Here is a 14,368-nt window from a genome sequence, read left to right as displayed (position 1 = left end):
CAAGTTTTTTTTTTAATGAAAGGCCGGCAGTTGCCCAAGCTGCAAGTCTCCCCTCTCTACGCCACCAGTGTTGTCCAAGGGAAGGGTATTAGGACCTGTATAGCTTAGCACTGGTGTTGTCGCAGAGCAACGTGTGGTTAAGTGCCTTGCTCAAGGAGACACACGCAGCCTCAGCCAAGGCTCGAACTAGCGACCTTCAGATCACTAGATGAATGCCATAACCACTCGGCTATGCGCCAAGTGGTTATGGCATTCATAACTTTAGTGGTAGAATCCCATTAAAGGTGGCAAATGTTATGGAGAATGATGTGAAGGGTGCAGAGGCTCATCAGGTGGTAAATGAGGAAAAGGGGAACTCTATCCCTGTTACAGTAACAGGAAGATGGGGTGAGGGCAGATGCCCGAGAAATGGAGGAATTGCAGCTGAAGACAGCATCAATGGTAGAGGAAGAGAAAACTCATTCCTCCAAGGAGGGAGATGTTCTCAGGTGTTCTGGAATGGAAAGACTCGTGCTGAGAACAGATGCGGTGGAGATGGAGGAAATGAGGTAAGGAAATAGCATTTTTGCAAGTGACAGTGGAAAGAGGCATAGTCAAGATAGCTGTGAGAGTCAGTTTATAAAAAATATTAGTGGTCTGTATAGATAACGACAGATAGATCAAGAAAGGGGAAAAGAGTCAGAGATGGACAAGTAAATTTGATGGCAGTGTCGAAGCTGAAGGGGAAGCTTGAAATTGACGAACTCAGCATGGGTACATGGAGCAGCACCATGGCAGTTATTGATGTTCCGCAGGAAGAGTTGGAGAGCGCTTTGTGAAAGGTAAACCTCTGCTGCCATTGGATTTCACGACTGACTTTCAACTCCATCGTTCCTACTCTATCTCCATATTACTGGGTTCCATTAGCTCCCAAGAATCTGCTGACCTCAGTTTTGAAGATGATTGTCCTGTGGGCAGAAACGCTGTAATAAGGTACTCAATAGTCCGCAATTCTATGACTTCATTTCCTCAAGTGCTTGGAGGGGAGGAGCAAGGCAACCGAGCTGACAAATTAAATCCTTTTTACTGCCCATGCATTGTTCAAACGGCATGGGGAATTTCTAACCTCCCAGGAAATACAGTTTCACTTCTTTGATTGAAAGTGTTCTTAGAATCAAAGGGGAAATTAGAAATTCTATTAATTTTTTTAAATGTGCATTTTGAAATTCATTTGATTTCCCTTTTCCTGTTACCGTAAATTCCAGTGTACAAGCCGACCTGGAGTATAAGCCGACCCCCCCCCCCCCCATTTTCAAGGCTAAAAAAGTGACTTTTTCATGTTACTTTTCCATAAACCGGCCCCTTTTGTAGAGGTTTTTGATTTAACCAGAAAAACCCATAAGATCTCACATGCCAGTACTCAGCTTTGCTGGATCCAGAACCTGGAAATTCTGTGAACCAGTACCTGCTAAGAAAACAGGACTACACGTTGTAGAGCGTTATAGGTGAATTCTTAATAAATAAATCAGGGAGGGAAATTTTGGGTTAGGTTTCCAAAGGAAAAGAATCCTCTGAAATGTAACCCCCGTAAAACCATCGTAATCTCGTTAAAACATAACACGGGTTAGCGGGATCAGTGCGTGTACTCAGTATTGAGTTTGTGACCACCGTGTACAAATGATTAAAACAAATTCGATATGATGCTGGCTTCAAGCTGAGGGTTGTTGATTTTGCTAAAGGAACAAATAATTCTGCGGCTGCTAAGAAGTTTAGTGTAAACGAGAAACAAGTGAGAGAGTGGAGAAAGGCAGAAGACATGCTGAGGGAAATGCTAAAGACGAAATGTGCAAATGACGGGAAAACATACCAGTGGCCAGAACTGGAAGAAAAAGTGAATCACCAGCGATCGTCTGGATATATTGTTACCAGAGAAATGATTCGAGTGAAAATTTCAAAGCTACGCGAAGTTGGTGCACGCGATTTATGAATAGACGTGATCTTGTGTTGAGACAAAAAACAGAGATTGCTCAGAAAATTCCTGCGTGGTGGTGTTTACGTTCAAGAACGCTGCTGGATGGACGAAGCGGGTTGCTTGAAGTGGGTTAAAGAAGTGTGGCGTCGATGTCCCGAAGGTTTCAGGAAGGAAAAATCGCTACTTGTCCGGGACATGTTCAAAGCGCACTTGTCAGGTGAGACAAAAGCAGCATTGAAAGCTGAAAATACAGACATTGCAGTCATCCCCGGTGGTTTGATCTCCGTGCTCCAGCCACTAGATGTGAGGTTAAACAAATCATTCAAAGAATTCAAGCGACGACAGTGGAATGAATTTGACTCAAAAACAGCCAATAAATACAACCTGTCTTCCATGTACTTGTTCTTTCAAAGTTGGCACCCTCTGTATAAGCTGACCCCCTAATTTTAGGACCAAAATTTAGGGTCAAATTCTTGGCTTATACACCGGAATTTATGGTAACTACCCTTAGTGAAAGCAACATACAAAATGCTGGAGGAACTCAGCAGGCCAGGCAGCATCTAGGGAAAAGAGTAAATAGTTCAGTAAATGGGAGTTGAGGTGAGAGGGGGAAACAGGAACAGGCCCACCCTTCACCATTCCCATTCCTGTTTCCCTTTTGCACCTTAACTCCTTACTTGCCCGTCACCTCCTCTTTCCCTTTCTCCATGGTCTTCTACCCTTCTTACCAGTTTCCCTTTCAGCCCTTTATCCCTTTGAACAATCATTTTTTTTCCCCAGTCCTAATGAAGGGTCACAGCCTGAAATGTCGACTGTTTACTCTTCACTATAGATACTGGTTGGCTTGCTGAGCTCCTCTCGTATCTTTTGAGTGTGTGTGTGTTGCTCGGATTTCCAGCATCTGCAGATTTTCTCATCTTGTGCCCTTAGTGAAACTTGTTTATGTAGAACTGTCACTCTACATCATTCAAGTCCAATTTAAAAGATTTTCCATTTTCACTTATATTAGAATGTTGGGACAGCTGTGGATTATAACGGATTATGCATTCAACTATAGACACCAGCTGGGGAACCTATCCATCATATCCCTCCTGTTTTAATATCCACCTCAATGAATCCTGCTTTATCAAAGGAATAGATATTGAAAGACGAGAATAGAATGGGAGGAGGTGGATCTAGAACGAGGTCTGGATGCATGCACTAATGCCTGAGCCACAGTCAGCAAAGTTAAGAAGGTATTAAGAACTGCATGATCAGTACATATTGTTGCCGCAAAACAACAAATTTCACGACAGGTATCAGTGATATTAAATCTGATTCCAATTCTGGTCACTGTCATCTTTTAAAAAGGAAATTTAACATGGATGCTTCGGGGAAGGACCAATGGCCTGAATCTCAGTGCAGCCCTGGAAGGGGGCATCTGAGAGGCTATTCGGTAGTTAGGTCATAGAAAAGGTAAAGTTAAACAAACATTTTAATGTAACATACTGTTTGCCAGTAGAAGGTGGTAAATGTCTATCATAATGATTTCCCTGTGGGATTGATCAAAGTCCCATTGATTTTCCTAAGTGGATGAATTGTGGTTGGTTGAGTCATCCCTAATCAAAACTGATGTTGTGACTGAAACGAACTGTGATCAAAGATCTTTAATCGAGGTGAGGCATCCAATTCAACATTGTCCCCCCAGTTTTCGGGCTTCCGTCTGCCTTTCACAATAACTGGTCATTGATGAGAATGCTTAATTGCACTGTATTCTGATTGAATTCAACCTCAACAGTCGAAGAAGGAAAGTGAGAAATGGGCACGGTTGTGAACGATGATTTTAGCTGTCAGTGTGGCCCAAACCAAAGCACCGTGCAAGTTCCTGAAACAATGAGTATTTGTAGTGCTGTTGCTTTTGCCCAAGTCCAAGTTGACACTCCAGTGTAGATTGTGTACTGTAGGAGAGATGTTAAATTGAGGCCCAAATGGCCCCCTTTGGAAGATGCAAAAACAATGTATTGGCACTGCTGAAAGGTCTTATTCCTCATGCACATTGTTTGGTTACTGCATGTCTGGTGATCGTTCTGTGGATGTTTGCTGTGTGCGGACTTGGAGCTTGTGGTCCAACTTGTCTGTGCCAACTAAGTTGCCTGCCTGAGTTGGCGCATTTACCCGCATTTGCTCCATATCCCTCTAAACTTTTTCTATTCATGTCCAGAAACTTTTGGTATCATCGGTAAACCTAACCGTGCCAGCTGTGCTCTGGGAATAAGGATTGGAGGTAGGGTTTGGCACCAAGGCGGTGGAGTTCTTCTGCTATTTAGTAGTATGAATCACTAAGTGGAAGCTTGCTGTTTCAGATTCTGGAAGCTGTGACCATGCAACACATCTTCATGAACAATTTCCAGCTGTGCAGTGAGATCAATGAGCGAGTGGTGCAGCACTTTGTCCACTGTATCGAGACGCATGGCCGCAATGTCCAGTACCTCAAGTTCCTCCAAACCATTGTGAAGGCAGAAGGGAAGTTTATCAAGAAGTGCCAGGACATGGTCATGGCTGAGGTATGTGTTCCCCGTCAGATACTGAGGTATACACAACAGGTCTATGATTTAGCAATGCAGACATTAACCCCCAGACTCCTCAGCCCTGTCAATCAAGTCTCAAGAAATGTATGTTGCCTAATAAAGGGGTCAGCAAGGTATATGAGGAAAGTTTCTGTCCAGAGACGTTAAAATACAATTGTCCAGTCTTTGGTGGGAAAAGGCAAATTAGCAAGGACATAAATGTGTGCTGAGACAGACAAAATGGGAGTTTGAGCTCCAAGGGAAGATTTGCAATAATTGGTAAAGGGGTCAGGAGAGGGTTCAGAGTGGATGATGGGACTGTTTTATAGTACAACAAATTGCTATGATCTGAACACTGCCTGACAAGATGATGGGGTGATTCAGAAATAATTTATTAAAAGGGAACTGGAAGTGGTGATTTGGTGGAGGGGGTGGTCGAGGAGGGAGTTGTCTGCCTGGAAAGAGCAGAATGTGGAGACAATTGAATACAGCTTTCAGGGAACTGGCATGAAGGCCTGAGTGGCTTCCTGTGCTCTTTACAAAGTACCCAGTGCACTCTGTACATGGAGTTCTCTTCTCCCCTGAGCTGCAAGTCTTGGTCCTCTTAGCAAGGAAGTTGCTGCATGTCCTCAATTGGCTGTTGTTGGAGCAGCTTCAATTCCTATCTTTTCTCAGCAACTAATGAAATATGGCTTCAGAAGCAAGTAAGCAAGAGAAAATATATTAAAACAATGACATTCTTGCTATATTTGAAGAAAATGTTTTGGTTGACTGTTCATTCAAATGTCTTGAAATAAATATCTTGCAGCTGGTGACTGGTACAACCTGTCCACTGGATGTCAGCATGGGCCACTTTCAAGCAGGATGTAACAGTCACCAAGTGCAGCTAAAATTACTCTAACCAATTGCTGCTGTACCAATTGCAACCTCCATGGACTGAGGAGAGGTAATGCATGGTGAATCTGTGGAATTCTCTGCCACGGGAAACAGTTGAGGCTGGTTCATTGGCTATATTTAAGAGGAAGTTAGATATGGCCCTTGTGGCTAAAGGGATCGGGGGTATGGAGAGAGGGCAGGTACAGGGTTCTGAGTTGGATGATCATACTGAATGGCGGTGCAGGCTCGAAGGGCTGAATGGCCTACTCCTGCACCTATTTTCTATGTTGACATTCATTTCGAGAGGACTAGAAAATAAAAGCAAGAATGTAATGTTGCTTTAGAAGGCACTGAGGCCTCACTTGGAGTCTGTGTCCCTTATCTAAGAAAGGATGTGCTGACATTGGAGAGGGTTTTCAAAGCAGGTTAAAGAAAATGATTCTGGGATTTAAGAGCTTATTTTATGAGGAGCGTTTGATGGCTCTGAAATTCAGAAGAATGAGGTGGGGATCTCATTGGAACCTGTCAAATGTCAAAAGTCCTCTATAGAGTGGATATGGAGAGGATGTTTCCTATGGTGGGGGAGTCTAAGCCCAGAGGACACAGCCTCAGAATAAAATGGTGTCTGTTTTAAAACAGAGATGAGGAGGAGTTTCTTTAGCCAGAGAGTGGTGAATCTATAGAATTCATTGCCACAGGTGGCTTTGGAGGCCAAGTCTTTATATTTGAGGCAGAGGTTGATAGATTCTTGATCAGTCAGGGCATGAAGGGATACAGGGAAGAGGAAAGAGGTTGGAGCTGAGAGGGAAATGGATCGGCCATGATGAAATGGCGGAGCAGACTCAGTAGGCCAAGTGGCCTATTTCTGCTCCTATATGTGATGGTCTAATGGCCTTGAAAGCAGAAAAGATGTTCATTTCACCAGTTTAGTCAAGTAGTCAATTTCTGCAGGTCTATTGTCCAGTTTTGTTAGTCAGTGTTCATTGTTTTCCAATACAATCATATTGCTGAACTGTTTTGTAACCATTGTTTGTTGGCAGCTGGTGAACGCTGGTGAAGATGTTCTGATTTTCTACAACGACCGAGCTTCCTTCCAGACTTTGGTACAAATGATGCGGTCTGAGCGGGACCGGATGGATGAGAACAGCCCTCTCATGTACCACATCCACTTGGTGGAGCTGCTGGCAGTCTGCACCGAGGGCAAAAACGTCTACACAGAGATAAAATGCAACTCTCTTTTACCATTGGACGACATTGTCAGAGTGTCGACCCACGAAGACTGCATACCTGAGGTGAGTGGACCATCCATGGTTCTCAGCCCTCTGGTGTTGATTCGATACATGGTACATGATCTTTGATATCTGGAATTATGTAATCCTTCTAATTTACTTGATCCACTCCCATCCAATATTGTCTAACTTTTCCTGCTGATTTCTAATTCAGCTCACTGGGGTCTGCACTGGCACTCAAATCTGCTCCAGTATCTTGCATTTATTTCCCTGCAATTTGCTTTCTTGCAGCTTATTAACTCTACCCTAATTCTCCTACCATCCACTGACACTAGGGGCTATTTAATGCTGCCAATTCACCCAATTGTGCCTTTCCTGTTCTTCTAATCTATATTCTATAGATTTTTGGATTTGATCTGCTACTTTTAAGATCCAATTTGCAAACAACACAAGTTGATAGGATTGTGTGGCACCAATAATGGTCTGAATTCTCTTTATTCCTGCTCCTAACGTCTATTATAACTGTGCAGTCACCTTTAGGCTGGAGACGTGGAAGTGATGGTTATGTCTGCTTCAAATGAAGTCAACAATGTTTGAGAAGCCTCCATGGTTACTCTGAAAATGAGCTGATTTGCATGACGGGGGTGGGGTGATAAGTCCATTGATTAAAAATGTTAATATTGTTTTCATTCTAGTGTGACAAAAGAACAATAATTAGTTTATTCTTTGGATACATGATGCTTGTAAATACAGTGACACAGAGGGAGTGTGATTGGCAGAAAAAGCAAAGTTTTCTTTAAGAGTAACTTTTTTAAACAGCTACATTTGCTTCAGTTGCTGCTTCTGATGACTTGGTAAAAGGAGTAAAACATTTTTGGTCAAAATTAGAATGTTGATATTTTTGCTGATGGATAACACTTTAAAGGTTGCATTCTTAGAAGCAGCCATTCCTGTTGCAGGTGCTAAGCCAGGCCATCTGCTCGTTACTGAATGGATATTCTGGTTGGGTGAAGAATTCCTTTAACAGGTTATTGATAAACTATACAAGTATTGATAGAAACCTTACAACACGACCTCTCCAACAGCAAAAAGCAGGATTACCCCTTGGACAAGCATTTTAATTCCATTCTCCATTCTCATACGCAGAGAGTGGTGGGTGTGTGGAATGCACTCCCAGTGACAGTGGTGGAGGCGGATACAATAGGGTCATGGAGCTTAGAAAAATCGAGGGCTATGTGGTAGGGAAATTCTAGGCAGCTTCTGGAGTAGGTTACATGGTCAGCACAACGTTGTGGGCCGAGCCTGTGATGTACTGTAGATTTCTACATTCTCATTCTGACATGTCAGTCCATGGCCTCCTCTACTACCACGATGAGACGGATCTTGGAGGAGGAGTTGGAGGAGTAAAAACTTCATATTCCATTTGTGTAGCCTGCAGTCTGATGGCATGAATGTTGATGTCTCCAATGTCTGCAATTTCTTTCTCTCTCCTCCACCTTCCCTCTTCCATTCCCCACTCTGGCCACACTCTTACCTCTTTTCTCCTCACCTGCCTATCACCTCCCCCTTGTGCCCCTCCTCCTTCACTTTCTCCTATCGTTCACTCTCCTATCAGATTCCTTCTTCTCCAGCCCTTTGCCTTACCCACCCACCTAGCTTCTCCTCTCACCTTCTAGCTTGAACTCCTTTCCCTCCCCCTCCCCATCACTTTATTCTGGAATTATTCCCCTTCCTTTCCAGCCCTGATGAAGAATTTTGCCCAAAATGTTGACCATTTGTTCCTCTCCATAGATGCTGCCTGACCTGCCAAGTTTCTCCAGCATTTTGTGTGTGTTGCACTGATAGGAACTGTTGTGCCTTATTGTGAAATAATATTCCTGCCATCTTCCTGTTGCGATCAAAAGTTCTTAAGCTTTTAAACACCACTGTTTTCTGCCAAAGACATTGGGTGCTGTAACTGATCGTGCCCTGTCAACTAGCTTGAGACCTTTCCCTGTAGGTCTGGAAGCATCCATTTTGTATCCCACCGACTTATTTATGAACCTGAGCAATTTGATGTCAATTTCCAAACCCTCTTTCCCCAGAACTCTCTGCATACTCTGAGATAGCACATGCCAATAATTTGTTTCTTTTTCTAGGTGAAAATTGCCTACATTAACTTTCTCAATCACTGCTACGTGGACACAGAGGTGGAGATGAAGGAGATTTATACCAGTAATCATATGTGGAAGCTTTTTGAGAACTTCCTTGTGGACATTTGTAGGGTAAGTGTCTGTGCTTGCCATGAATTGTGTGCCCTGTGTTTTGAGTGACTTGCCCCTTGGGAGCAGGAGATGATCAGCCAGCCAATAACACCATCTTGCTCAGATTTGTGTCTTAGTTCATTGAAAAGTTAAGTAGAATTGTGTTTCTTTAGCTCATAGCACTTGCAGTTAAATTGGAAACACAAAATTTCATTTCATCACCACAATAAAGTGATCTAATGAGATGCTTCTCTTTGCAGATGCCACAAAAGCCTTAAAAAGGGGGTGCCATGTTAACCTGTTTGCATGATAAGAAGGAAGCACAGGCAGCATTTAGCATCCAATCACAAAGGAGAAAATCTACAGATGTGGGAAGTCTGAGTAACACACCCAAAATGATGGAGGAATTCAGCAGGTCAGGCAGCATTTATGCAAAAAAGTACAGTTGGCATTTCAGACCGTCGACTATACTCATTTTTTTCCATAGGTGCTGCCTGGCTTGCTGAATTCCTCCTGCATTTTGTGTGTGTGACCAGCATTTAGCATAATATTTTAGGAAATTACCTTTCCTTGATCCCTGGGTGGCTTTATCAATTGACATTGATACAGTAGTTGCTCGATATGAGAGCCACCTGGGAGTGTCCTGTATAGACTGTGGTTGGTGGGGAGTAGGTTTCAGGGAGGAGTTGAACTGTCATCTTCAGCCACACTTAATAAGCACATTTAATATTAAGTCTGTGCTCTTTGACATGACACTTCCCGCTATTTGCAGTGGAGATAAATATTTCAACAAACCTTGCTGCTTCCTATCATGTTGGTAGCTTTTCAGCAACAGGCACATGTATCCTGGTGAAGAATCAGTTAACTCCTATCCTAGTAGGCATCATGCAGGCAACCATTTAGAATGATTGACCCTGGATGAGTGGAATCAATCCCTTTTGATGCTGCACGTGAGGGAGACATATAGTTACTCTTTAGCCAGTGCTTGGACTGATATATTTGTTTTAATGTTATCCACCCTTGATGCAACAACAAATTAATGTCTTCTCATTGACTATTACAACAATTCAACTCCCATTTTTTCCTCGTACAAGAATACACTTATGCACTTGAATAGGGTGTTAGTGTCCAGAAGTGCTCATGTTAGGCATGGTGTCTCAGTGGATGATCTGTGAGTCCTGTACTGGATTCAACATTGCAACAATATGTAACATGGAGTCTAGTTGTTTTGCCAAGCTGAATTATGTACGGTAATTGTTGATGCAAAAGGAGGAAACCCCAGTTGCTGGGAATCTTAAAACCCAAGTAGAAAATGCTGAGGTACTCAGCAGGGCAGGCAGGATCTGAAGAGAGAATCAGAGATGATGTGGAATGACCATTGACGTTCTGTCTCCACAGGTGCTGTACTACCTGCTGAGTATTTATGTTGTCCTTTTGTTTCTATCTCTGTGTGCTGTATGTGAGCCACTTTTGTCCATGTATTCAGCCACGTAACAAGCCCTTTATTTCTACTTCGTATCTGTCTACCTTTCTTCAAATGTCCCAAACTGCATCACCTAAAAGCGACAGAGGAAAGATCCAAATCCTATACTAACTTCCTCCTTTGCTATGATTTTAACTGTCCAAAGAGGTGGTAACATGTTCATGATGCTGTTACTCTTGCAAATTCCTCCTGTTTTTTTAATCTGTGAAGCTTCAAGTGCTCTCCTGTGCTAGTTATTGTGTGAATTTGGAAGCACGTACGATTAAGCCTGAAGCTGTTTCTAGCGTGGTAGTTGTATAAAAGGACCAGTCCATAGTAGTCCTTGATGATGCCCGTGCTTATTTTCTGCATAATGCATGTGAATGACTTGTTTGATTCAGTCAGAATTTAACCCATTGTTATGACGCAGGAGTCTGATATTAGCCCTTTCTCTTGCTACTCATGTAAATAGCACAATCTAGTTGTGTTAAGCACAGGTTATGTAGTTTATTCTTGATTGTTAATGGTTTCTCCTACTAGAGCAGGCATTCTTAAAAATGAATGATATTTGTGACCAAATGGTATTGATGACCATCTAAACAGCTTCATGATGGCCTCACCAATTTCAGCTTTTCATTCTCACTGACTTCAACTTCTCAAGATGTGATTTAAAAACCATCCATATCTTCAGGATTCAAATTTAGTTATCATGTGTACATCAAAACATACAATGAAATGTGTCATTTGCATTAACAGCCAAAACACTGAAGGATGTGCTGTGGTGAGCCTGCAAGTGGCACCACACATTCCGGCGCCAACTTGGCGAGCCCACAGTGAGCAGCAGAGCCACAAAGAGAACAACAGCCTCTATCCTATCTCCTGCCCGACCCATCTGATTACATACATGGTTCTGCAATCCCAAGATAGGCCATCTTTGGCCTCCAGCCTTCAGCAGACTCAGACTCACTGACACTGGGCCTTCGATTTTCCCCAGCAGACTCGCAGAGGTTTTCAGGCTCAGGGCTCCTGACCTCATTTTTGGCCCATATCTGCGGATTTCTGGTCTAGCAGCACATGGGTACAAAATTGTACCTATATTATTGTGGATCCTGAAGTTCTAGGAGCCATTAAACTCAGCTTTTGTCGGTATCCTATCTTCAAGGTGCTTTTAAAATTAAAGTGCCAACTATTTGAATTGGTCTGAAGCACAGCAGTGTCAATGTTCAGATGTTTCCACAAGTGGGGAAAATCTCGATCAATTGGACAGTTACTAGATTTTGGGCTAACCATTTAAAAATAAGATGTCTGGGAACCCACTTTCCTGGGTGGTGGTGAAACCCTAGAATTCTGAAAGTTGTGGAGGTCATGTTATTGAGATGTTTTTAAAAAATCTCAGCAAATTGTGGGCTGTGGGAAGTGGCAAAGAAAATGCGATGAGGTTTAATGTCAATCACCCACAATCATATTAAGAGTCAGGATAAGCTTGTGGGGCTGAGTGGCCTACTGAAGCTCCTATTTCTGTGTTTTCATATTTGTTTATATTGGGTTGTCATGATGTTGTGCTGTGCTTGGAACCTGGCATTCCAGCATTAATTAAGAAACCATTGGCTGTTTAACACCCCTCACTCCTGGCAATCTTGACAAAACCAATTGTAGTTGGTGCCCTTTGGAGATCGCACACAGTGAGGAAGCGGACATGGGATTTTGTGCCCATCTTTTAGACATCTCTTCCTTGTTGCTAAGTTGCTTTGAGGATGTCGTCCAATGAACTTAGTAACTTTATTACCTATTTCTCAGGTTACCCTTGGGCTCTGATTTCCAGATTTGTGTAGATTTATTAATGCTCTCAATCAGCATTGTTAGCTCCTCACTCACTTGGAAAGTGCCAGCAAGCATTAGATGTCACCAACAGCTCCTTTTAATATCTTTTATTTCACAGCTGATGTTCAGTTACTGCAAAAGGAATTTTCTAGAAATAGAAATAGAATTGGAATCAGGATTATTAACCCCGCCTGAAATGAGATAATTTTTTTTGTTTTACAGCAGCATTGTAATGCAAAGATGTAGGATTAATATAAATTAGAAAATAAATTGTTGGGGGAGGGGGTGGGAAACAAAAATGGGATAGTGTTCTGGACTGTCCAGAATCTAATGATAGAGGGGGCGTTATTTTCTAAATCATTGAGTGTGTGTATTCAGGCTCTGGTTCCACCTCCATGTTGGTAGTAATGAGACAAGGGCATGTCCTGGATGGTATGAGTCCTTGGTGGTGGGTGTTGCCTTCTTCAGCACCTGCCTCTTAAAGATGATGTTGATGTTAGGGTTGGTTGTGCCCGTGATGGAGCTGGCTGCATCTATAACCATTTACAAGCTTTTTGCGATCCTGTGCATCAGAGCCTCTATTCTAGGCTGCAGTGTAACCAGTCAGAATGCTCTCCACCTTAATCTATAGAAATTTGCAAGAGACTTTGATGTACTAAATCTACTCAGACTCCTACTGTAGTATAACCTCTGGTGTGCCTTCTTCCTGATTGCCTCGATGTGTTGGGCCAGAATGACTCCTCTTGTGATGTTGATATCCAGGAGCTTGAAACTGCTCATCTTTTTCCTTCCTATTTCTGCTAACCTGTCGGTGTCCAATGGCTTTTTCCCTCCTACTCAGTACCTGGAAAATTATAGACTAATGAGTGCAAATTTTAATTAAAAAGCATCCAAATTCTTGTAGGAAGAACATTTTGAATTAATAAAGAAGCTAAGTAATTCAGATGGGTTGTGTGTATTGATAGCATAACTGAAAGTGAAGAGTGTTTTACTGATCATAAGAATTGAACTGATTGATGTTATAAAAGGCAAAAAACAGTTTGTATTAAAAGGATTAAATAGATGGCACAGTGGCACAATAATTAAATTAGAGATTAAAAATTAGCTTTATTTGACACATCTAAATCGAACCATACAGCAAAATGTGTTGTTTATGTCAAATCAAATCAAATCACGAATTGTGCTGGGCAGCCTGCATGTGTCACCACGTTTCCAGCACCAGCATAAGTTGCCCACAGCTCACTGACCCAGACCGTAGATCCTTGTAATGTGGGAGGAAGCTGGAGCACCCGGAGGAAACAAAAAGTCACAGGGAGATTGGATAAACTTCTTACGGATGGCAGCAGGAATCGAACCCCAAACTGAAAGGCTGGTGCTGTTAGAACAATCATACTATCCACTACATCACTGTGCAGCAGGCCACTGCTTTGAAGTTCCAGTGAACTGGGTTCATTGCAGACCCTGCTGGTGTTGAGTTTGCGTATTCTCCCTATGATCATGTGGGTCTCCATCAGGTGCTCTGGTTTCCTCCCACACCCTAAAGACATGTGGATTGATAAATTAATTGATTATTGTAAATTGCCCAAAGTGAGTGTTAGAATCTTGGGTAAGTACTGAAAGTGTGGAGAGAATAAAATGAAGTTAGAGATGGCTTTTTATCTAAGCGGATGCTTGATACCTGGAACTGAAGAAACTGTTTGAGATCAGACTGATAACAGCACTGTAACAAGCACTCCCCACCAAGCACTTCCTCCCTGCCCTCAGTCAACTTTCCCAAATAAATGCCTTGTCCTTTCCAAATTGCAAATTCTTTCTTTTAATTATGAATACAAGATGTGGCAGTCTTAGTAAGAAGCTGACATCCAGATTCTTGTCTTTCAGGTGTGCAACAATACCACTGACCGGAAGCATGCTGACAATGTCCTGGAGAGATACGTGACTGAAACGGTCATGAGCATCGTCACCACTTTCTTCAGCTCTCCCTTCTCTGACCAAAGCACAAGTTTGCAGGTAGAGCATGCCATCAATCCAGATTGTTATGTGTGTCACAGGATGACTTTCTCCATTTTCTTCTCCCAGACATGCTCGGTGTAGTAAAATGTGTAAAAGTTGAATTGCAAAAGAAAAAGATGCCACCTGATAAAATGGAGAAAAAACTTGACAAATTCCTTGCAACTATGTGACGTTATTTTCTGCCCAGAAATGGACTTTTTGCCTTTCTCTTACGGTTGATCACTCCT

At 42.5% G+C, this 14,368-nt stretch overlaps 1 protein-coding gene across 9 annotated transcripts in view; it reads left to right on the top strand.

Annotated features, from left to right (window-relative positions):
- itpr1b (inositol 1,4,5-trisphosphate receptor, type 1b) overlaps nucleotides 1-14,368 on the top strand; it is a 532,858-nt gene that overhangs the window by 229,519 nt on the left and 288,971 nt on the right. For all 9 annotated transcript variants that reach the window (XM_073072453.1, XM_073072460.1, XM_073072457.1 and 6 more), the window contains exons 31-34: nucleotides 4,294-4,494; nucleotides 6,414-6,665; nucleotides 8,741-8,866; nucleotides 14,010-14,138. In XM_073072453.1, coding sequence (XP_072928554.1) covers nucleotides 4,294-4,494; nucleotides 6,414-6,665; nucleotides 8,741-8,866; nucleotides 14,010-14,138 — 708 coding nt within the window. The remainder of the gene's footprint in view (nucleotides 1-4,293; nucleotides 4,495-6,413; nucleotides 6,666-8,740; nucleotides 8,867-14,009; nucleotides 14,139-14,368) is intronic.

This window comes from Hemitrygon akajei, chromosome 19, assembly GCF_048418815.1.
Source record: "Hemitrygon akajei chromosome 19, sHemAka1.3, whole genome shotgun sequence".
Classification (NCBI taxonomy): domain Eukaryota; kingdom Metazoa; phylum Chordata; class Chondrichthyes; order Myliobatiformes; family Dasyatidae; genus Hemitrygon; species Hemitrygon akajei.
Note: the sequence above shows the minus strand (reverse complement) of the source record. Positions and strands in the feature narration are given on the sequence as shown.